This window comes from Rhododendron vialii, chromosome 12a (genome assembly GCF_030253575.1).
Source record: "Rhododendron vialii isolate Sample 1 chromosome 12a, ASM3025357v1".
Lineage (NCBI taxonomy): Eukaryota > Viridiplantae > Streptophyta > Magnoliopsida > Ericales > Ericaceae > Rhododendron > Rhododendron vialii.
This window is the reverse complement of record NC_080568.1, coordinates 28,044,757-28,069,173: the sequence shown is the minus strand read 5'-3', so window position 1 is coordinate 28,069,173 and position 24,417 is coordinate 28,044,757. Positions and strand designations below refer to the sequence as shown.

Below are 24,417 nucleotides of genomic sequence, written 5' to 3'. Positions count from 1 at the left end.
TGGTAAGGACTGAATATTTTCTTTATGGCAAGAGTAGGTTGCCAACGTTGAGTTGGGAGGCCGATGGAGGTTGCACCTAAATTTGTTAGTATATCTGCGGCCATGTTTCCCAAATGAGATTCAATGTTAGGAATTATTAGACATGAAAAACAAATTAGTACCGACTCTGTGTTAGGTTGGGCTGTTGGCACTGTTGCAAAGCTTCAAACCCCAGGTCAAAATGGGAAATATTTATTTTCAATATATCAAGTGAAGAACAATGCAACATACTATTAAAAAAAAAAATTAATTGGTGGTAGAATATGTGCCCCATTTAATTTCATAAGAAACAAAAGTGTAACTACAACAAACTTTTGGGAAAAGTACTACGTATATTCGTGGACCAGCCTAATGTACAATGAGAGGAAGTGGGCCCCATTCATGGGGATTTTTTTCCTTTAGTGGTAGTTGTAGTTTGTAAGATTTAAACTTCAGTCAAATGAACGGGATTACATGGTATCTGTTAGAACCGTGTGCCACCAAAAAGGAGGCATAACACTTGTGGAATAATCACTTGCACGGTTGGCCAATAATCACTTGCATTTTCCAGAATAAAAAAGAAAACTTAATGGAATACGAAAATGAAACAATGTAGCATCAAATTACACACCAATGATAATACTTCAGCTGTAAAGAGACAATTGAATATATAATTTTGCTATCTCAAGACCAATTACGGCCACCGTTCACAAGGGCTTCAGTCACCGGCTCCCCTGCCATTAGGTCACCAATATAACCCCCGGGATTATATGATATTGCTTCTTCTAAGCGATGAAACACGGAAGACACACGAGAAAAATACGGAAGAGGGCAACTAGAACTTCAACTTATCAGAGCACGGTCACGGGACAGCACTTGCAGTGTCATAATTTTTATAGAAAACCACATCTTGATGGATAAACCTCGTTCAGATATCATATTTCACAAGCTTTGGCATCCTCAGGTTTGTGAGCAGCCGAGTTGGAACTTTCGAACCTTCATTTTGCCATCCAACGCAAGTGCCAAAACGTCAAATTCCTCTACATACCAGAGCTCACTAACCATTGCCTTGAAATTCGCACAAAAAGGAAGCCATAAGAGATAAGGGCAAAGAATGTAGTTCTGCAACTAAAGCTAGACTTTTTTCTCTGAAAGAACTTGTTCACTTCAAAAACCAAAAACCTCTTATAGCTGCAACCCCGTTATGTATCGGCCAACATGATATATGACGGCCTATGTTTATAAAAACCAATGACAATAGATGTCACGCTCCAAGAAATATAAGCACAAACAACAACAGTAGCAGAAGCTCGGAAACAACAATAGTGACTGGACAAATGGTGTGAGTAACATTGACTGATCAAGTAGTGGGTCCATAAAACCTATGCCCAGATGTACACATTGTTTTGTTGCTGCAACAATATCTACGCTGGAATTTTCATCCAGACCAACCCCAAACATATGAATACAAAATTTAATGGATGCCTAAAGAGGCTTGGGAGGTAGCAGTGTTTATCTATTTTGTACCTTGAGGCTTTTGCACGGGAAGCTAGACAAAGCACAAATGTGTCTACCCAAAATTGAACCAAGTCATACCAATTAGAAGGAAAAACATAGGGAAGCCGGCAAAGAAGTACCTGGAATCCATTGAGTTTGTTGTTTAGTCGTGTGACTAGGTCATGGAAAAAACGAGTTTCATCTGCCTCCTGAACAAGACAGGAAAATGTATCAAACTCAGGCAGAGGTCCTAAAATGCATATCTAAAGATGCCCAGAAGTATTAAACCATGAAACTTGGACACCGTCACACCACTACAAACATAAATTAAATAAAATAAAATAACAGCAAACATTACCCAATAGATGTCGAATAATGAAAGCTTCTAGTTTCAAAATCATCCTGTTTCAAATATTTTCGTTTTACTTTCTACATCCCCAACAATTGGAATTGCAGCATGTGATTTACCAAACATTAGTTGCCTCGAGTTTCTCGAACAGATAATGTAAACCATATACACTTTCAGCATCTGTAAGAGTGATTCAGTTCATGGCTGCACATATCACAACCAAGCATATTTTTTTCTCTTGGTTGAAGCTAGAGCTATAACATGTATACATGTTGAAAAATAAATAGAGATGGATAACCTGATTTAACAAATTAAATGCAACTTGTAATTTTTTGTATGATAAGTACAAATTGCAGAATGTAAATTATTACCGCCGGTGAAGTATTAGGCCGACCAAGTAGCCTTGCAAATGATGTATGAAGAATAGCAGCATCATACTGCAGCAGAAACGGACCGAGTAAGGGAAAAGTGGTAGAAACTGGAACAATCACTGCTAAGTTATTATCGGACCCAAACTCATGTTTCCATTTCACTGAGGATAGAAGAGCCATGCACGTTTGACTGGTGAGATTATATTGATAGCATTAATCAGGCACTAAAGATGGTAGCAAAGGTGATGGAAATTAGAAATATAGACAATAAGTTCTTGCCTAATCCATCTCAGCTTTTTGTTTATACAAAATTGTAAAAAACTACTCAAAATGAGATGGGAGTACCAGCATCACTGAATTCTTTTGGCGGCATAAAAAATGGTGTCGGTAAATTTCAAGGAAATAAGTTCATTCAAATCAATTGTGTAATGGATTCTTGCATTCCTCAGTTTACCATATGATTCGTTGCTTTTCAATTCATGAGAACTTACAGCATCGGCCTTTCCTGTGTGAAAAAGTGAACAAATGAAAGGACAACGTTGTAAATTCACATGCAAAAGGATGAAAAAAGGACAGCGGATATAGAAGGGGAGTGTGAAAAGCACTATCCTTGCAGAAGTTCCGACAAAAAACATGTTAGGATAAGTTTTCAGGTCTGATGACACTTACAAAAGCCAAGCATATTTTTGAACCAGTAATTCATTATTTTTTTGGCTTACTTGACAAAGGGTGGACTCGAACATCAGCCCACTGTTCAACGTGATGAGGTGAGAGTTCACATGATTCTTACAAGTTGTTTCTCCGGGGCACACGGAAGAGCAGATCTCAGTTTAGCACGAATGGTTACAGGATCTGTTCCAGAGGTAACCTGCAAAGATATACACTATTATCAAACTAAATTTCAAAAAGGCTAGCCTCACAAATGAGATCACATCTGAAATTTCATTATAGATAAAACCGATATGAATCACATTAGTCACATCAACAACACACAAAAAGATGAGAGCTAGACTTCTGAATGTCAAAATTACATTGACGACAACCTCACCTAAAGACACAGGACAAGGACCCAAACATTTACTCTGGTCTTTCACAATAATGAATGACTTCCAAGAATTCTGTAGGCCCAGAGCTATTTATTTGGAACTGAACTAGGAGATAAAAATATTGCAGAACAATGACCGCCTTATTAGTTAATGTGACCAACTTCTTTTATTTTAACCATTGGTTTGAACAACTTCTTCCCAAGTATATAGGTACAGACTCTCTGGGACCAATGACAAAATACGATACAGAGGAGCTGCATATTTACCAAAATCAAAATGTTGACTCACTATTCAGATTTATGTAATTCCCAAAATGCTATCGCACACAGTCACATACGTAAAATACCTGAATCAATGAGTAGAGATACATATACAACTGTATTATGCATTCATACATACAAATATCCAACACAAGTGTAAGTCCATGGAAGTAACCTGCCAGCACCCCAGAAGCACCCCTGTTGAAGTCAAAACCACCCTATCTAAGACAATTTTTAAAGGGCAGAGACCCTCTGCAACTGCTTTGACGGCATTTGCTTCAGCTTTGATCTGCTAGAAAAAGGATATACTTCAGTACAGCTAGAATTATATCATAATGAGAAGAAGCTCATGGCTCCAGAAGGTATAACCTCGTATTCTGTGGCAGGAACAGGTGCAATATGGTGGGAGGCATGGAACATGCTAAAATGGTACAAGGTTGAGTTCTGAAACCAGATCACTGAAGAAAGAAAACAACGGGATAGCATTATATGAAAGCAGAAATACAGAGTGAAATTTTTTTAGGCTGGCCAATTAATTGAAGCGCTGGTGATTCAGGATGGAACTTTGGAAGCTAGTTTAGCTTCAAGAGTTCGAACATCAAACTACCACCCAAACCTCAAGAGTAGTTAAATCAGAAGATATCTTACTTTTGTCAAAGTGGGGGAGGAATACACTCCTTACAGCTTCCCTGCAGCAAGCCAAGCATGATTATGAACTAAGTATCCAGGCTTCTTCTTATTCTTTTTTTTTTTAACTTTTCGTAAATTATAAGGAAAGGGACTGTAAAAAGATCCTAAATTGTGTATAGTGTATACCAGACATTCATGCAACTGAAGTACGATGTGCATAAATGACTTTAGAAAAATGCATACAATTTGAAACAACCACGCCATGTTAATGGCATACACAAATAGCCCCTCGTATTCTTGAATTACAATAGATTGTTGCTGATGATAACTAGTTTTTCTTCCTCTAGGAATTTTGAATTAAGGCCCTGTTCTCTTGAACTTAACTTAAATCTGAGAGTTGTCCTTATTTGAATTTTTTTCGCATTTGTTAGTTTTGCGCCAAACTTTTGTGGGTTATTGATTCATCTCGAAGATAGGAATTGGAAAATTAAATTTTTTTTTTTACTTTTACCAGAGTATTTTGAGAAATAACCACTTTTTAGCTAAAAAATAGGACAAAACTCCCAGATTTAAGTTAAGTTTAAGTTAAGTTCAAGAGAACGGGGCCTAAGTCACGATGCATCCAAATCATGCATAAATTCAGTGCCCATTGTCTCAGCGAATTGACAACTTTAACACTCATATGGTACTTAAAACTCAAACTTTTCACACTAGCTCAAACCCTCTATAGATAGACTTGGGTGGTTCGGTCACATACTATAACAACCAATAAATTCACCATATAGGAGCCATAACATTGTTGTAAATGGAACCGTTGGAGGGAGAAGAAGACCTAAATCGATATGGATGCTCTGGTAAAAAGCATATGAATCTAAATAGGCTAAACCTAGGTGAATATGGGATATGTATCGCACACCATTACTCATTCATGCATAATTTCTTATTAGTTCTTTTGCCTTAGTCTTCACTTCAAAAAATCCCCGTATCTCTTATTGAACTTTTCCAAACTCCACATATGTCTACATCCACTATCTCAAGTTAGAGATGCTCTGCAAGAGTGTGACGATTTCAAGCATTACCTACCAGGCGACCACATTGGTAATGCTATCCTATCACCCATGCTGGTAGTGACATGGGTGCTTGTAGGATGTTTCCTGGCCCCTGGGTTCAATTATGGTCAGTGAGAGAAGAAATGAGAACAGAGGCCCAAGCTGAGAATTATCCTGAGATCGGACCATCTGTGATTAGCAATATGAGACTCCCCGTATTTCTGTTCCCTAAAGTTGATCCAGCTTTTACACAGGCAAATGCACTGAATGTGTCCACACCATAATGGTAGAACAAGAACCAATCCCCTAATTTGCGCAATTGAATGCATTCACAGCTTGAAAGATGAAAATTTTGATACACTATGACACCAAGTCCTTACTTTCCAAAATTGCCAAGAATATTGGGATGTCTAAAAATGGAATGGACACAGAGAATGGGGGGCGTTTTCTTTATTTTAGTACCCCTATATATTCACAAACTTCTAATCACCAATCTAAGTGTAGAACAGAGCATACAAATGTCTCCTACCAATACATTACAAACTACACTATTAGGGAACATATTCGCGACAACATACAAAAGTATAAAACTCTTACGAGATATGAACCGAGTACTCTGGACGAAGATATAAAACATTAGCTCGCACAGGAGGGATGGCAGCCTGACAACAAAAGGAAGCTAAGCATCATTGGCATAACAAAGAGAAAGGAAAAGAGCCACAAGATTCAACCTGATTTTGCTTACTCACATTTTACCTTGAGGATAGGTGTTACGGATCCATCCTTTATAGCAAAGAGATCAGAAAGTGACAATGACTGAGAAGTTTCTCCATGCTTAAGAAAAGCTGCCCCATGCTCATCCAAATCCCTCGCCATCTTTTCATAAATTATAGCCCTTTTTTCCGCATTTGAAATAGAAGCATCTGTTCCACGCCCATTCACAAGTTACAAAACCACTCAAGTAGTTCATTGCATATGAGTAGGCTTCCAGAATCATTCATGTTCACCCACAAAGCTTCCACGTGGGGTATCCACAGTAATCCAGATATCGTGAGCTCATGGAATGTGTTAGAAACAAATGAATGTCTATCCTAGTCACTGTTGCAATCTAAAACACAGCAACTTAGGTTCTAAGGTCCCAACTATTTAGGAAAAGAATTTCACATGTTAAAACCCAACCAATACAGCATTAATTTATTAAGTATTCTTTCAAAAATGACATGCACTTATACTTTCAAAAAGGAAAACATTTTGAAATAATAAATACAAGTTCCCACAATGGACATTATTCAGAGACATCCGATACAAAAACAATGGACAAAAAATGGTAGGGAGGGAATTTCTATTGAAGGACTGACTTGAATTAATTCCCAAACTCAAAAATGTGAAGCATCATCTATGATGGCCAAGACCCACTGATTGATCCATCTCACTTAGTAATGCAAACCTTCGTAAAAATCCACTCTACTTGATGATTTGTAACATACGATTTTGATCAATACAAAGGAGAATGGAAAATTTCTAATATCACACATGAGGAAGGTAGCATCAAATTGGAAAAGGGGCAAACTCAAATCCAGGAATAAATTTGACTAAAAGCTTCAATACTAGCATAGTTTTAAATTAGCAAGAAAGAAAACATATTTGAGCACAGATTTAAGTATCCCTTGATTTGACGAAACTCAAATCGTTACGGGTTTGAGTAAAGGAGTGGAGGGAGTTTTAAGCGGGGTTTACTCAAATTTGAGTTCGAGTGAAGATTTGAGTAAGACGTGTTTATGCATTTTAACAGCATAGAAAAAGAGTGAAATATGATCCAATCCCTGCGGATCATTCTGAGGGAATATCTAACAAACTGTAAATGGAAATGTACTCAAGCCTAAGTTTATCTACTACTCCATTTAAAAGTCAAATGGACAAATAAATTGGGACAGTGCAAAGTCAAAAAGTGGACAAACAAATCGGGGCGGATGGAGTATATCCTCGTAAAACCGACCCATTCCAAAGATTACCATAATCAAAATCTCGATACAATGGATTTACTAAAGTATAATTCTAAAGATGGGTATTCATAAACCCCAAGGGTTGGCCAAGTGGTCTTGGCCTTGGTCTTGGCCTAGGACTTAGGGGTTTGGTCACACCAAAGGTCTCAGGATCATTTCTCCCAGCCATAACTCTTGGGCCACCTCACTAAGCGTGTGAAACAGCTGTGGAAGGGGCTGTACCGATTTGTCCGAGTGAGTACAAGTTGGCCCGGGACACCCTACCAAAAAAAAAAAGATGGGTATTCATAGTTTAACCTGTCATTCCTTCGTGCACATTGATATACACACTCATACCAGTAATTACATCGATCTGTGTCCCGTTTGGCTGCTGGGAAATCTCATAGAAAAGAAGAAATCTCATAAAAAGGAAAAATAAACTAAATTGCAATAGCGGAAGGATTGAGAGTACCTGAAGAAGAAGTGGAGGAACTGGGATGATTAATAGGGGAAGAATTTCGAAGGGCCATTCGGAGAACACAGTAGAAGAGAATTGCAGAGGAAACCCAGATCAGAGCTGCTGCTGCTTTTGAATGACTCCAGAATTTCCTAGTCCTGGCCATCATCGCCACCGGTTCAAGAATTGCATTATTGGGGTGAGACTGTAGTGTGGGTCAGTCGTCTGTCACGACCCAGTTGTGTTGAGAGCTTGGGGATTCCCGTTGGTACACCAAAGAATCCCTGCACACACGTAAAGGGGGAAGGTGGGAGGAAAATCACTAACACCGCATGGTGAGAAAGGTGAGAAAGGAGAGGGAGCCTTCTGACGAGAGAAATGGAAAGGCCAATTAAAACATTTCTTTTTTTTACTTTACTTTTTAATTTTTTTATCAAAATGTTCAATCTAAATGAGTAATTTTTTAAAAAACAAAAACAATTTTCTTTCTTTTCTCATGAAATAATTTCATCCTGTATGTGGTTTTGAATCTCTCTTTTACAATTTTTAGGGTATATCGAGGATTAAAAAATATTCATGCCAAACTTTTATAGATAAAATATACTATATAACGTTAAGAACCTTAAAAAAGAATCACTATTTCAGACATCTCAAAAAAATTCTGGTAATTTTAGTTTTTTTACATGCAATACCGATCATATTCTTTATTATTTATAATAAAGGAAGTTTTTAAATCATAAAAAACTTTACAAATAAAAAATATATATATAAAAATACATGCATGCCAAAAAATGGACAAAAATTTGGGACCAAAGGAGTACTAGTAGAGATTTTGTTCCACTCTCTTGGACATTTTTTTTGGTTGAGCCTCCATCTCATTGTTAAACTGCGAATAATCTCATTTCACTCTTTCCTTACATTTTTAAGCATTCTTGGCACTAGGCATTCAAACTTCATCATAGACATTAGAACGGTTTAGAATGGCTGCGAGTGATGCTACGCAAACAGAATCGATGAACACAAATCATGTAAAACTCAAAATTGGCCGAGGAAGTACCATAAATTAGAATTGTAATCAGTCGGATGATGTGCAGAGGAACAGATTAGCAACACAATTTACAAAACAAGGGCAGTACCTCACAATGGCCAACTATGGGCCTCCTGTGAAAGTTGGAAAGGTTTGTATTTGTAACCTCGGTGTTTCTCTCCCTGAAAACCCTAAAACCTCTTAGGAGCCAGTACGGCTGCATCCTCCTACAGCCTGTTTAATGCTTCGGCTAATGGCAATGTAAAGATTTGTGCACACGTTAGGGATCCACCGTTCACGTGAATTTCTGGGCCATAGGTCGTGTCCCAACACTGTGGCACAACCACTGGAGTTTCGAACTGCTAGAAAGCACGGTAAATAGTGCAAAATCAGGGGGATTTGCCATGGAACTATAATACCATCGAGACATGGAAAATGCAAACGAATGAAAAAGAATGGACAAATGAAAAGGAAGAACCATTACGAACAGAATCTAGATACTGTGAAGCAAATTCAGGATACTCTCAAAAGCCCAAACGAAGGCACACTAAAATCTGTGCATATATAGGTCACCCAAACAGCTTTACATCTAAAAGTATAATTTGACTCTTTCGTAGTGGAGTTCATTCGTAGACCAACATGACAGAGGAAAAGAAAACAGAAAGCTACGCCTCGATGGAGAAGATAAGGTCTGAGAACCTCCAACGACATTGGCAGGAAAATCAGGATGCTTGGTTCTTTACAACCTCAAAAGACCCCCACCTATCATGTGAGCTATGCCAAAGCGGTGAAAGCCAAAACAACGTAAGCTCAGCTGTGGAAGAAAGCTTAATTCCCATCCTCGTCATCACCCTCATTGTCGTCGTCATCTTCTTGCTCATCATCGTCTTCAGAGCTGCCTACTAGCTGCCAGAGAGCCAGAGATTCAGAGAATTAAAACAAACATATATTACATCCATGGTCCATCATACCAACCATTCACCTAGTTTCAAAAACATGCTTACAACTTTAGATGAACTGGTTTCATAGTTCTGGGGAAATCAGGCTTTTTGACAGGCCAGGATACAAATCTTTGTTCTGAAGGTTCAAAAATGTAATTCCAAAGTTTTCTCCAGGGGGAAATAATTGTTTCTCCTACATAAAGTGGGGCCCTTGAATGTATATATGGTCTTATGACCCCGTTTTCCACAAGTAATTCATTTTAAGCAATTCTCCAGAGAAAGACCGTTAATTGACAAATATGAATTAGATAGAGCTTAATCTGACAAAGACAACAAACAATGAAAATAACAAAACAAATTCCTATTAGATTAGACTAAGTAGTGTCGTACCTGAATGTCATGTCTACTTTGTACCAATAACAGATTTCGTAATTTTTCTAATCTCTCAACTATCATCTCTATCATAAAACGATGTTCCGATGCTCATTTTGACTTTAGAGCATCTTATTGGCTTTAACGTGTCTATAATACCAGAGATCCGATAAAAGAAGCTGAATTCAAACTGAAGTGCATAGGGGATGTATCTCCCAATCCTGATTTGCACAATTGTTTCAACTTGTAGGCACAAATACCGGTTCGCATTTTTTTGGATTCAAGAAAAGGGGCTTTTATATCTCTCAAGAATACTTTCCATAAAGCAAAACCTGGACCTCGTCTGAGTTATTGTTCTGTCTCTAAATTTAAACTCGCAACGGTTCTCGAAAACAGATCATACTGAGTTATTAAAAACTGCTGATCAGGGCTTTTTTAGCATGGAAAAGTAATTCTGACGGACTTTTGGTCAATTTTTCCTAATGTTGGTCGTGGTTCAATCTACAAAGGCATCTTTCCAGGAACCTAATGAATCACTGCACGAAATAATCTGACTTGGCGATGCAATCTTGAAGGTAATAAGTAATAAATCTGAGAGTATCAAAGCTGAAGGGTCTCAACATATATAGACCAGTATAAAAACAGGAGCTAATATAACGAGGAACAGAACCAAGGGGATTGTCAGTCTACTTTGAAGTTTATGAACAGATACTACAGAATCCGACACTCACATGTACCTTAATACACACATTCTGTCTTTAACCAAAGTATCTTGGAACTAAAAATCACCATAACCTACCAACATTGCACAACAGCCCAGCTATGGAATTCTTATCACACCACATATTACACATTCACCAATCATCCTAATTTCACTTCTTTTCCCCAACAAGGGGCATCCAATGCAAATGTGAAATCAAGTGAATATATCTGCGCGCGAAAGAAATTAAAGATAACTTGGGAAAGAGTTCACAATTTCTGATTCTTTCAAAACATTCCTTAGGGGTGCTTATCCACCACCTCCAAGCCAATTAACAATTTCACCTCCTTCTGTTGACCTAAAATAATTGATCACAACATTCATTTAACAAAACATATTTATCACTGATGCCAACCCTGTCAATAAGATGTTAGATCTGGGCCAGTACTAAATAGCAAGCTATCATGTGACTGACACTGCTACCCAATGGCCCACCATGCATTTCTCTCTCTTGACTCTTGAGCACAAATACTCCCACTACTAAATTTTCCACCATCCAGTTCACCCCAAAAAAACCAAAATTTCAACCTTGAGCAACCCTAAAATCCTAACAGTTTTTCAAAGAGCATGAAACTACTATGGTACTCATTTCACTTAGCTCTACACTAAGTAGACAGAGTACTTAGTTATCCTAGCATCATGGAAACAAAAGAGGCATGAGAACATGATAACTTACCAAAACTCTAATTCAAAACAAATCTGATGTGAAGAAGAAAACAAAAGAAAAATTTGTATATGCCCAAGGAGAGCATAAGTATAGTTTTGTATAAGCACAGACAAAAAGAATCTGTTATACTCTGCCAGAAAGTAAACAAGTTAACAGTGTAATCTTCTTTACCTCTATTTCATCTTCTTCACCATCAGAATCATCTTCATCAGCCTCCTGTACAAAGTCATTTGGAAGCACCAGGTGATCAGGAAAGCAATAAGTAACTTCAGCCACTACATAAAAATAATACTCCCTCCGTTCCAAATTGAGAGTCCATTTTGGGGATTCGAACTATTTAAAGAGACATGCAATGATTACACCTGCAATACCTATTATTTTCACCATTACCCCTATATTCTACCCACTTTATAACACTTATATATTCACCTTTGAGGGACACTTTAAGAAAATCACCAAATTTTTCCTTTCATTTTTGGAAAAGGACCATCATTTTGGAACAACCCAATATGGAATAATGGACTCTCAATTTGGAACGGAGGGAGTAATAATTTTGCTGTAAGCAAAGCATGAGGGAAAGAAATAAAAGAAAAGAAGTTACATTGCTGAAAAAAGTGAGAGGATTGGGCCACAAATCTTCCTTGATTATCTCCGCAATCTGCAAAGAGTGAAAGTATTGTAGTTAAGATATGAGGCAAAGGGAAACATACTGAGTTCCGCCAACATTAAATCAGGTTTGCGCTTTTCATATACTCTTCGAAATAAGAAATTACCTCATCTTGGAAATCATCCACATCGTCTTTCGGCTGGGTTTCAGTGAACCAGGTGAAGAAGCTGCATCAACAGAAGACAAGAGGATGAGGACTGCAACTGACATTCTAAGCAAGCATCCACTTAAAATTTTCTGAAGGACAGGCTGAATGATGCAAGAGCAATACTGAGTATCAGTTTGAAGTTACAGATTGACATAAGCAATAGTGCTGATGTTTTCTACCCATGTGAAGCTCAAAATGTCGAAGCCTAACAGTTTTGATGTGTTGGCGTCACGTGATCCAGATGAGCTGAGGAAACAACTAAGGGAAAGCAAGCAACGGAGCAGCAGAGGTGTCACCCCAACAGATTTTCAACCCAAAGGTCATCCAAAGGAGTTTGCATTAGTGGAGGTAGGAAGAAAGTCATTGAATTAATCACAAGGCTTCTAGAGATGCGAACAAGAGGAGACTTAACCAGACAATTGACAAGCTCAAGGCTGCAGGGGCTAAAAGCCGTTAATCTCCTTCCATTATAAGTCTTGCTTCAATCCGAGGATGGAGAGATACTGAGGGTCTTGTCAGTTATTTTGAGCCTTCCCCATTGGGATGTGAAAGATGATGATGTCCTACTCTTTCGGGTTGCAACTGAATCTTGGTTCGTGCTTTGAATTATTTTTCTTTGATTTTTTGTTGTTGCATGGGTTACTTGTCCAGGTTGTCCTATGCTCGCGGGAATGCGACGATCGGGTTCTACTTGCAGACTATGTCATGTTCAAGGAGCCTCTTGCCTTTGAGATTTCTGTTGATTTCTTAGCATGTCTTTGTGGTCTGTTATGGTCGTGGATCTTCATTTTATCTCTGTTTCTGGTATAAAACTCTTACTTAACACCATAAAGATCGGAAATTGAAACAGTTCCCAAAAAAAAAAAAAAATGCAAATGTGTAGCTAGAATGGGAATTGAATTTCAAGGCCACAATTGGACTTCCAGAGCTCCAGAAGAAAAATTGCAGCCACCGCATTATTAATGCAAAAAAGTAACTTTGTACTCTTCTAGTCAACGTTCTAGAAATTTTTTCCTGTTCGGAAGAGATCAAGCTTCTAGCATGTATATACATCTGGCTAAATTTTGCACTTCGAAGACAGGAAAAAATGTATCAACGCTTGGTCAATTGAAAAAAGATGAGCAATGGATCAGGAAACAATGACCTTCAAACTCATCAACTAAAGTCTCAACAAGAATTGAGAATGGTAGGAATAATGACTCCTTTAATAACACCATCATCTATATAATACAAATGAGAAAGACATCATTTACATCCAAAGGATTAATAGACAGGAAAACCACCTTTCATCACCATGAGGCCGCTTGTTACCTTTCTTCTCATTAGCAACTCCATTAAGATTGCCCTTTACAGGTTGAAAAAACATTTAGTATAAACAACAGATAAAAAGATTATGCAGAGAAAGACACGAACAAAGAGCCCTCACCATGCCTTCTTTCCACTTTATTGAAGTTGCAGTAACTTTTGTTGTTCCTTCATCAAGAAAGGTAAAAGTCTTCGTGAGCTTGGTGTCTTCAAAGTAAGGATTGGATCTGAAATTCTGACAAACATAAGAATCAAAGTTAATAACCCATCCCTATCCCCATAATTGTAAATTTGTACATATAATATACCAGCATGCTATGCACAGGGCCTTAGTATATCCAAAAACTACATGAACTTCAAAAATTGTTTTCTCAAGACCAAAGTAAGGGAGAAGACACAAACTTACAAATGTAATTGAGTAACCCGACTTCACATCTTTAAAATCCTCCACTTCGAGAGAACTTAGATACTTAAATATCTAGCAACATGAAAAGTCCATAGTCAACTCAAGTTACCAGACAAGTGACAACTAAGCATTCAAAAATAATGATATACTAGTTTTATACAACTCTTCAACAGAATCACCATAACAGACCACAAATAATCAGAAGCCTGATCAAATCACTACATAAATTATCCTACTTATATGAGAAGAAAACTCAAACCTTTTTGTCCTCTTCGTTCGCAAGGTCGCCAAGAGCAGGATGACTCAGAAACTGTATAGAACAGGAATTGGTCATTTCAATCAGTGTCTAGAATAAAATCAACAAATCACGACATGTAGGTTTCAAAAATAAAACGGACGAAGATAGATCACTAACAGCAGTTAGCCAGAAGTCAGGAATGGACTTGATAATATCATTACGCTTCTCATAGACGGGTTTGCGTTTCTCATTGTACTGCTGCTCAACTTCCAAGACTTTGTCACTTGCCTCTTCATTAATCTGTAACCATAAAATAAATAAACAGTGCAGTTAGGCGTCTTTCGACAAGATAGCCTAGATGGATTGCTTGTTGGGCCCATTTCCTAGCAACTAGATCTTTAGGGATAATTGGTGCCTCAACGTTTGGATTTCACGACATGAAAACATGACCCTATGGAGAAAAATAAAACAGATATTCAACTAAAAGAACCAATTTTCTGAAATAAAATAGGCCGGGCATAATCATCAAATTGTGATCAGGACCCCAACCATGTCCATGATGCAACACACTAAAATTGTTGTCTACTCCTATCAGCTGTATTTTGATCCATATCAACGTGACACTGTTCGCATGGCTTGTTGAAGGGCCTGAAGGCTGTTTGACTAAAAATCCATAACCCATATAGTTCATTTCTGCTTCCATTACTTCTGTCAAAGCAAAATTTCCCAACAAAACGAACTAATGTTTTATACAAGCAGATTCAACAAAAGGCACTCAACACATCCTCAGGAACATTAATGCATAGGTAAACTCAACACATAGTTATTCATGTCAACGACTCAACGTACATGGGCTGTTAAGCCGTGTCAAATGTATTTGAGGGTACTCAATAGAGTGGATGCCTAAACAAATATTTAAATGTCTATAGCAATACCAATATGGACACTATATAAGTATAGACACACCCAAAGTGGGATTGGGGTGTATCTTAAGCTGCCACACCACCTAGGCTAAAAGTTTAACCCCCATCTCAGTTCACTCTAAAATTTGAACATCCAACCCAAGCTGTTCCACTCATAAACCACCCGCTTCACTCAATTTAGCAAATACAGGTCCAAAATAACTTAATGTAAACACATATATCATTCGAATCAGGGCAAGAGATCTGGCAACAGAACAAATACATATGTACTACTTGAACCCTATAGTTGGTTATATACGTTCTTCAATACTTGTGCTTCATGCATGCATGCCTCCATACATTACACCTCCATATAGAGCCACCAAGGCCCTCCCTGACAATTCAGAAACCTAAGGCAAATTTCAAATAAGGGGCCCTAATTTCTTCTTGAGCTATAAGTTGGGCACTAAACTTTTTTTTTTTCGAGCTAATATGTTAGGTACTAATATTATTAGGCCCCAATAATGCTAGGGACACATCTACCAGCCACAACCGCTCACATGGCACAGCATGATTGGTGGTTACAAAGTAGTTTCAAAGTGGTTGTTCTCCCATTACCAATCATGCTCATGCAGTGCCACGTAGGCCGGCTGTGGTTGGGTTGTGGCTGGTAGTTGTATCCCTAGCATTATTAGGCCCTAATTATGACCCTTTTTTTCTGGGGCCTTAGCCGAGGGCCGTCTCCGAGAGCCACAATGCAATCACTCTCTCAACAAAGTAAGCTTAATTTAACCGCATGTTCTTTTTGGAACAAGGTAAAACGATGAAAACCAAAACCTTAAACGATAATGAACCAAAAAAAGCAGCTACACGCATAGATTAAAAGCACCCGTAATTAAAAAAAATTAAAGAAGCAACGCACCTTTAAAACCATTACAACCACCTAATCACTCCGCTAAAGTAAAATTTCGTAATTTTTGCTTTTTTTGTTGCCGAAACCAAAAAATATCTATGAATTATTTCTTCCGTGTTACAGAAAAAAAAAAAGCGAACGAAAGAGTGAGGGAGAAAGAGAGGGAGAAATTTTATACTTTTTCGAGCTCGTCTTGAATCTCCTGCAACTTCTCGATGGACAGGACGAGATCTCCGTCGATGTGCTCTGCGTTTTCCTCTTCTCCTTTCTCTCCCACCTTCAACTTCTTGCCCTTGTCACCCACCATCTTCACCGCCGTGATTATTCTAGAGAGAGAGAGAGAGAGAGAGAGAGAGCAGAAGTGAGGAGGAACAGAACGGGGGTTAGGGTTTTGGGATACGAAAAAGTGAGCGAGTTTAGGGTTTTAAGAAGTCAGGATCCGGTGTTTTGGATGGATAAGTGGGCGTGGAGGTTCGGCCAATGAAAACGTCACAAGTTAGTGAGGGCGAGGAATTTTTGCGACGGTCTGGGACACGTGGTGTTTCGAAGTTGCGTTAGGTTTGTAGGTTACGGTGTTCGTAGTTGTACGGTGTGAATTCTCTCGAACACTGCTAAACTAGGTTTGGGAATTGGGGTTTGGTACGATATGAAACAGAGCAGGAGAACTATTTAGTATTTACAGGTCTCATTCTTGTCGCCTGGCTTTATTAATTTAGGGCGCTGCTATTCGCAACCTTTTATTTTCTCCCATAGCCTACTATATTTCGGTAAATGGTTGTTGAAAATCAGACATAACATTTCGATAAATAGCTTTTGAAAATAAGATTATATTTCGGTAACTACATGTCGAAAATATGTTCAACTTTCGGTAAACAACTGTCGAACATACATTTTCGGTAAATAGCTGTTGAAAAAATATTGTATTTCGGTAATTGGATGCTGAAAATATATCTCAATTTCGGTAACTAACTGTCGAGTATAATTGAAAATTTTTAACGGGTTATAATCGTATTGTAATTATTGTCTCTTGCTTTTAATTTAAGCCTACTTATTTCTTTTGAGCCGAATAAATTTTCAATAGAATATGCGTCAGGTGTGATGCTAGGTTCGGGATGACTGCCTTGTGTTTGGATTCGGGATGATTGCCTTGTGTTTTTTCTCGTTTTACATTAGTTAGACGATTAGTTTAATTTTGTCTAAGATATTTATAAAATAAACTCTGTAAGTACTGTTGATCTTTTATCAATTAATCTTACTTGTCTGTAAAAAAATCTTTACATCCGATTTGCCTTGGAAATTGGGATAAATTAGGATGTGTTGGGCAGTTTTTTGGGTATTTTCGTTAACTTCTTTTTTTTTACTTAATATATCAAATTATTGTTAATTCTCGTCAACTTTTTTGATTAATCACTCAACTTGAAAGATAAAATTGAAAAAGTAACAAATCATAAAAATAAAAAGGAGAATATGAGGAGTGGTACATTACCGCTGATTGTTTCTTTAACATGTTGTTTCCTCTCTTCGATCGAATACCATCAAGCAAAACGGACAAAATTCACCAAATTGCTTTCTTTAGCCATCATATTGTCATTTCCAAAAAAGAAAAAGAAAATTGGAATACCTCATGTATTTATACAATTGTTCGTTTTGGGGTCCTAAAACCCGTGGACACGGTCTCCGATAAATTTGCTCTATCTCTCTCTCCACTCGTTACTATAAAAAAAATCTCTCTCAAAATCCAAACCGAACAAGACAGTCTCAACATATATAAGAAGTAATTATGGGAAATTGGGAGAAGAATTGAATGAAAGAATTAAGTCCAGAAGAACCACAAGGTCCTTTGAGTACTTGGCAGGCCAGAAGAGCAGCCCAAAAACTCTACCAAAAAATGAACTGCAGAAGGCTCTACCTAAATTATCCGGTGCTTGTAACATAAATTACTAGAACCTTGACCTGTTTTGGGTGATGGGTTTTTGGACCCAAGAGAAAATGAAAAAACTGAAGTGAAAAAGCTATCTTATTTCCTTGACTTTCCTTCATTTTCCTTTTCTCGCAGTGAATACAGGCACAAATCCGCAATCCAAACGCAACAGTAGGATTCTGGTCAGATGCAGCAGCATTGCCCGCTAGCTAGTGCCAACTGCCACGATACCATGCCATTCACTTCAGGATGTGGAGTTCTCAACACAGTGCCGTTTAATTGCAATCAATACCTTCTCAGTGGTGCTTTTTTGAATATCGGCTGTTACACATGATTTAGACCTCCGATACCGTTCTAAGCTTCCAACTATATCACTGATACCGAAACCTATCAGGATACCGCGATTTAGAACCCTGCTTCTCAGATTCATGATCCACAATTCAAGTGTTCCATCTCATACCAGCCACAATTCTTGTCAACTTGAGTACTTGACTATCACATTCACTTGGTTGCGAAAACTGACTGCACCTTTAGGTCATAGGCCAATCCCTTTCGTCAAGAATGTCCTCTGCAGTCTGTACTGTGCCTTCAAAGATACTGCATGTGTGAGAAACTTCAGAGATATTCAGCAACAGTTATCGGCCTATAAAAGCATTCGTGCTATAACAGAAGACATGTCCCGTGTAGAAATCTAGTCCCTCATCAAGTGGATCAACTCATTACGCAAGCACATCTCATACCAAAAGCTGTTTCGTTGCATAGGTACATTGATAGTGTAGTTCATGCTCAACCGAGTATCAGATCTGATAGTTGTGTACTAGCAAAGTGGTCAACAGTCCAATCGATACGTATTTTAACCTTTTCTGTGTCTAAGATACTTGTAGAATCCACATTTCAATTAGGTTTAATGCGTTTCATTTTGTCTAGTTTTTTCCAATATGACTCTCTTTAGGTGTGAAGCCTTCTCCACATGGGTCTAGTTTTACACATGACTCTTGCTTTGCAACAAATAAGGTTCCCCAACAGTAGCTCACAAAGTGTCATCAGCCCTGGGTTATCTACAGTAAAAGAATAATAAAAGAAACAGAATGACCCTGTCACGATCCCCCATTAATGGATCAGAGTGCGAGCCTAACCTTTGGGATTATCTGCACCAAGATGGCCTTTTTTATGTTAAAACTCTCATCCTCATGAAAAGAAGTCGAATGATATCGTTCATTGGACAGGGGGCATGTTCCCCGAATTACTAGGTCCAGTATACAAGTTCTCAGGGAAAAAGATACATCATTAACTTGTCTAAACAGTGTGTTGTTTTAAAAGTGGACCAAATGTGCATCACAAGTAATTCCAACGTATACTGTGCAGCAGTAGATGCAAAGGGCCAGATCGGATGCAGCCACATATCGTTATTGGATCGAGAAGTTATTAATGCTATTTACCGAAAATGTGATAGCAACAATATACTGAAGTTCTAGTAGATATGATGGGAATGTAGACATAATTCCGGCAAAAGAGAAACACACACACACACACACACACAGAGGGAGTTCCTCAACCCCGTCAGAAAATCATATTATAAAACATAAACAGAGCCCTGTAGATGATGATGGTAGAGCAATAACCAAATCGATGAGGCATAAGTTTGAGAAACATACTGACCATCATATATGCTGATCAAGCCCTGTTCATGCAACACCACGTGTCTCATCGGCTACTGTTTGCTAAACATTCATGAGCCACAATCGCGGCAGCAAAACTTCCTAGACAGGTATACATCTCCATAACATTGTCATATCCCAGAGTTGATGATGGTATTGAGCCTCTAATTTCGGGTGCCTCTTTCAGATTTTCCCTCCTACGCATTGGGATTGACTCAACAGAGACTCCATGGATGGATCTTTTATTCTGGGAGAAACATCTTCATCTGAACTGCCAGTCTCCGGATAATGGTTCGTACATGCTTCCATCTTCCACTAACTATGCACCATAAAACGCAAAACAAGTCAGAAGCCGCAAATCAACAAGTTTGCTACAAGACCAGTTAGAATCTCAAGACAAATAGATAATGAAACCCATAAATCAGGAAAAAAACTTCAACAATGCAAATCGACATGTTTTCTGGACAAATAAAGAAAGACAACTTGAAGTTAAATCCAATCAGAAATGAAAGACTTCACTACAGGCAAGCAAACCATGAACAGTATGAACTGCATAAGAGCAGGCAAGCAAACCATGTCTGGAAAAACTGATGCAGGAAAGATACACAGCTTTAGGAGAAAATTCTGCAAATAAACAAGATTCATAGCCAAGTTGTGATGAACTCGTTATGATTTCTCTTTTTACTAGTCAAATAAAAGCATGCACCGGAAGTACAAAACTGCAGAAAGTAGAGCAGCAAGAACTGACAGTTAAATATTTCCTCCAAATCTTCAGCATCACTTGTAAGTATTAGATGGATAGTGCATCTAACCAATTGGAACAAGCTCAATACTTTGGCCACATCATCAACGCAGTAACCTTCTTCATGTACTTGTAGCCCTAGTTGGAGGTTAGCTTCCCCTGTTTACGGTCATGGTAAAATACCTAAGAGCTATCAAGGGTGACAACATACCAGAAATCATCTGCATTTGTTGGTTAGCACATACTAACATGAGAAGCTCGCTCAGGGAAATCCTCCTAAGGGAATCTTCAGAAGGAAATTTCATTTCATGCTTCTTTTCCCAGCGAAAAAAGCTGGCAATCTCTTCAACTTTGTCTTTGTCCTTCTCAAGTTCCTTTTTACGATGCTGCCATGATTGATAAATTACTCCTCAAGCAAATCAGAGGACCTGAAGCAAGGAGCATCCACCAAGTATAAGAAATCAATCAAATTCCATCGGACATGCCAATGTGAATGTGGTTGCAAAGAAACTGCATAAATATAGAATTCACGCCCACACACAAACCAAAAAAAAAAAAATGAAAGAAGACGAACTTGCTCTCGGAATTATGTTCGGTTACCAAAAAGGCCGGACTACATTCATACAGAACTCCACCCTGGATCCTTCTTCCCTCCAGTTCCTTTCATCTCACATCTGATCTTGAGAACTTCTTCCCACTGACCCACATCAGCACAAATGTTTGACAAGGAGATATAAGCTCCAATATCACATGGCTCCAATTCCATAACCTTTTTGGCTGCTAGCCTTCCAAGCTCAATATCCCCATGCATTTTGCAAGCAGCAAGTAGCGTTTCCCACACTAATGAATCAGGTTTGATGGGCATATTGGTAATAAAGCTTTCAGCCTCCTTCAGTCTTCCCGACCGACCAAGAAGATCTACAATACATGCATAATGTCGGTACCCAGGTTCAATTCCATAGTCTTTAACCATTGAGTTTAGATGATAATAGCCTTCTTCAACCAAACCACTATGGCTACAAGCACACAGAACACCAACAAATGTCACTGAATCAGGTTTGATTCCTGATTTCCTCATTACCTCATAAACACTCAATGCCTCTGTGCCTTTTCCATGTTGCGCATAGCTCGTGATCATCGACGTCCAACTGATCAAGTCATGTTCTTTAATTCCATTAAATGCTTTATGGCAGTCATCAATACTTCCACATTTTGAATACAGCATAATAAGGGAACTACCCACAGAGACATCTGATTCTAATCCCATTTTCAGGATGTGGGCATGCAGTTGGGTGCCAATTCTTAGTCTATTTAACAGAGAGACAGCCCCAAGAACAGATGACAGAGTGAAGGAATCAATTTCCAACTCAGTCATTTGAGCTTCATGAAATAGCAGAAGTGCCTCTTCAATGCACCCAATTTGGGCATACCCTGAAACCAAGGAAGAGTAGGAGACCTGATCCTTTACAGGCATCATATCAAATACCTTTTTTGCCATATCAAGAGCACCACATTTTGAGTACATATTCACGAGTGCCCCACATACAAGAATCTTCTTGTCGATTCCTCTACGAAGATTATATCCATGCACTTCTTTACCAGTGTTCAGAGACTGAATAACAGAACATGCTGTCAAAACAGCCGCCAGAGTCATTTCATCAGGCTCATTTTTTTCAAACAGCATCTCTCTAAACAACTGAAAGGCTTGATTTGCATGACCATTCTCTGCAAAACCAGAAATCATCGAGGTCCATGAAACATTATCTTTCTCAACAATTTGCTGAAAAACTTCATATGATTCCACCAAACTGCCAAATTTCGAGTACATTGTGCAAAGAGCACTGCCAACCGAAACATACAAGACTAACCCAGCTTTAACAGTGTAGCAATGGATTTGCCAACCAAAATTTAACAAATATACAGTACTTATGATACAAGAGCTACAAAACTCATCCGGTTTCAGACCCTCATACAACATTCTCTGGAACATATCGATTGCCTTTCGAGAACTCTCATTCTGAGCAAAAGCAGATATCATGACACCCCATATACCCAACTGCTTTAAGTCTTCAGTCTCTTTAAACACTACCTCAGATAAAACAAACTCTCCTATCTTTGAGTACATTTTGATTAATGAAGCCTTCACTACTGCATCCGAGTATAACCCAGTTTTTAAAATCCAGCAATGGATCTGGATAGCCTCTTTGACCATGGCTGGGCCAGCACAAGCCGTAAGCACACTAGTGACGGTGTAGTTATTTATCTCCTCCCTCATTTTTCTCATTTCTCTGAAGAACTGGAGGGCAGAAATGGAATCACCCTGTTGACCAAAACCAGAAATCATGCCAGTCCAAGAAACTACATTGCGGACTGGCATCAGTGAAAACTCCTTCATAGCCTCGTCCATAAATCCACATTTGGCATATAAACTAACAATAGCAGTTGCTACAAAAACATCTTCTCCTGCACCACGCTTAATCACCCAACCATGAACCCCTTTGCCCAAATCAAGCTCTTCAAGTGCAGCACAAGCAGTTAAAACACTCGATAATGTATAACTATTTGGTGTTAACAGCCCAAGACGCAGCATCTCACGAAAAAGATCCAAAGCAACCCAGTTCTCCTTATTCTTAACAGCTCCTGAAATTATAGCATTCCAACCCACCACATTCTCACACGACACATCGTAGAACACCCTCAAAGCATCCTCCAAACAAGATGATGTTGCAAACAACTCTATCATTCCGGACCGTACAAAACCATTTGACAAGAACCCATTTTTTACCGCAAGCGAGTAAACCTGCTTTCCACATAAAGGCGATTGCAAAGCACTACAAGCCAAAAGAGCACTCCCGTAGGTGAACTCATCGAGCTCAATACCTAACGAAGAATGCATCCTGCAAAAGGTTCTCCACGCATCCGAAAACAATGAATTCCTATTGTAACCTGAAATCATGACATTCCAAGTAACTGTATTTCTTTGAGGAATTTGATCAAACAGTTTAATTGCATAAAGAACGTGACCAGATTTACAGTAAGCATCAACCAAAGAATTCGCAGCAAATATATCGAATTGGACGGCATTAGTTTTTAGGAAGTGGGTATGTAGGACTTTGGTGTCTCTGATTGTTCGATCTCTTGAATTTGTCTTGTGATTGAAAAAGTGAAAAGGGTGCATATGAGGGGGTGTTGGCTTGTTTTGGTTATGAGAGAGTGGTGGGTTTTGAGCTAAAGCAAGGGATGATAGGAATTTGCGTCGGAAAACAGAGAATTTGGCTTGAGGATTCGTATAGGGTAGAGAAATCATTTGGGTTTACGACGAAAGTGGAGATGACATTGTAGAGAGTTGTTTTGAATAGGGCGGCGGGAAAACGAACGCAATGTAATAACGGGAAGGTGGGGGATCAGAGAGAGGTATAGCCGTATAGGATCCGGTAAAAAAGCGTCCACGGCTTCATGCGTGACATTTTTACAGAAAATGGACTTGGAAGAGGAAAAAGCCTATTGAAGTTTTTTTTTCTTTTTTGATAAAAATGAACAATAAAGAATGAAGACTTCCTCAGCCGGAGAGAAAAAATAAGTAAAGAATTCTCTTTTTTCTACAACATAACTTAACTTCCTTGAGAACGTTTACTCGAGCAATTTCCTTGCGAATGTTTACTCGAGCACAAGCAGACACGTATACGAAACAACCCTAAAACGAAACTTTTTTTTTGGTCTTTTATGCATTTAAAAATCCACTCAATTGAGTAACAAAACAATTCAAAAAAAGAAGTCAAAAAAGAAGAAGTAGTCACTCCTCTTTTTATTGACATAAGAAATTTTATTCATTGATAAACAAAATGAAATTAGTACTCCCTCTGTCCCAAAACGTTTGTCCGGTCCGCAAAACGGAATCTTAAAAATAACACAAATTTTTGGAAGAAAAATTCAAAAGTTTTTTAACAACTTACTAGATATCAATAAGTTCTATTAATTTGTAAAAAAAGTTTGAATTTTTTCTTTAAAAAATTATATTATTTTTAAGTTATCGTTTTGCAGACTGGACAAATAATTTGGGACGAAGGGAGTAAGTAACAGATTGACTTCAT

The 24,417-nt window shown here is 38.3% G+C and overlaps 3 protein-coding genes across 8 annotated transcripts; all 3 read right to left on the bottom strand.

Annotated features, from left to right (window-relative positions):
* Positions 1-591: 591 nt before the first annotated feature.
* LOC131311700 (uncharacterized) lies at positions 592-8,027 on the bottom strand. The gene is made up of 10 exons (XM_058339251.1): positions 7,675-8,027; positions 5,977-6,143; positions 5,818-5,882; positions 4,190-4,230; positions 3,911-3,999; positions 3,717-3,830; positions 3,026-3,103; positions 2,236-2,301; positions 1,656-1,724; positions 592-1,086 (listed from the first exon to the last, which is right to left on the bottom strand). Exons 1-10 carry the CDS (start codon positions 7,826-7,828, stop codon positions 979-981), a joined length of 951 nt encoding a protein of 316 aa, XP_058195234.1. The 5' UTR covers positions 7,829-8,027; the 3' UTR covers positions 592-978.
* Positions 8,028-9,184: 1,157 nt separating this feature from the next.
* LOC131311702 (NAP1-related protein 2-like) lies at positions 9,185-16,552 on the bottom strand. The gene is made up of 10 exons (XM_058339260.1): positions 16,184-16,552; positions 14,368-14,490; positions 14,212-14,262; positions 13,953-14,024; positions 13,668-13,781; positions 13,525-13,586; positions 12,200-12,260; positions 12,028-12,084; positions 11,598-11,642; positions 9,185-9,592 (listed from the first exon to the last, which is right to left on the bottom strand). Exons 1-10 carry the CDS (start codon positions 16,310-16,312, stop codon positions 9,515-9,517), a joined length of 792 nt encoding a protein of 263 aa, XP_058195243.1. The 5' UTR covers positions 16,313-16,552; the 3' UTR covers positions 9,185-9,514.
* A 1,231-nt stretch (positions 16,553-17,783) lies between these two features.
* LOC131311698 (pentatricopeptide repeat-containing protein At1g74600, chloroplastic) lies at positions 17,784-23,843 on the bottom strand. 6 transcript variants are annotated; one of them, XM_058339244.1, is made up of 4 exons: positions 20,901-23,843; positions 20,333-20,754; positions 19,586-19,903; positions 17,784-18,523 (listed from the first exon to the last, which is right to left on the bottom strand). In XM_058339244.1, exon 1 carries the CDS (start codon positions 23,631-23,633, stop codon positions 20,946-20,948), a length of 2,688 nt encoding a protein of 895 aa, XP_058195227.1. In that variant the 5' UTR covers positions 23,634-23,843; the 3' UTR covers positions 17,784-18,523; positions 19,586-19,903; positions 20,333-20,754; positions 20,901-20,945. The 6 variants fall into 6 exon arrangements, with proteins under 6 accessions (XP_058195227.1, XP_058195231.1, XP_058195228.1 ...); XM_058339248.1 differs by having other exon boundaries at positions 20,538-20,754; XM_058339245.1 differs by having other exon boundaries at positions 19,582-20,754.
* Positions 23,844-24,417: the final 574 nt, after the last annotated feature.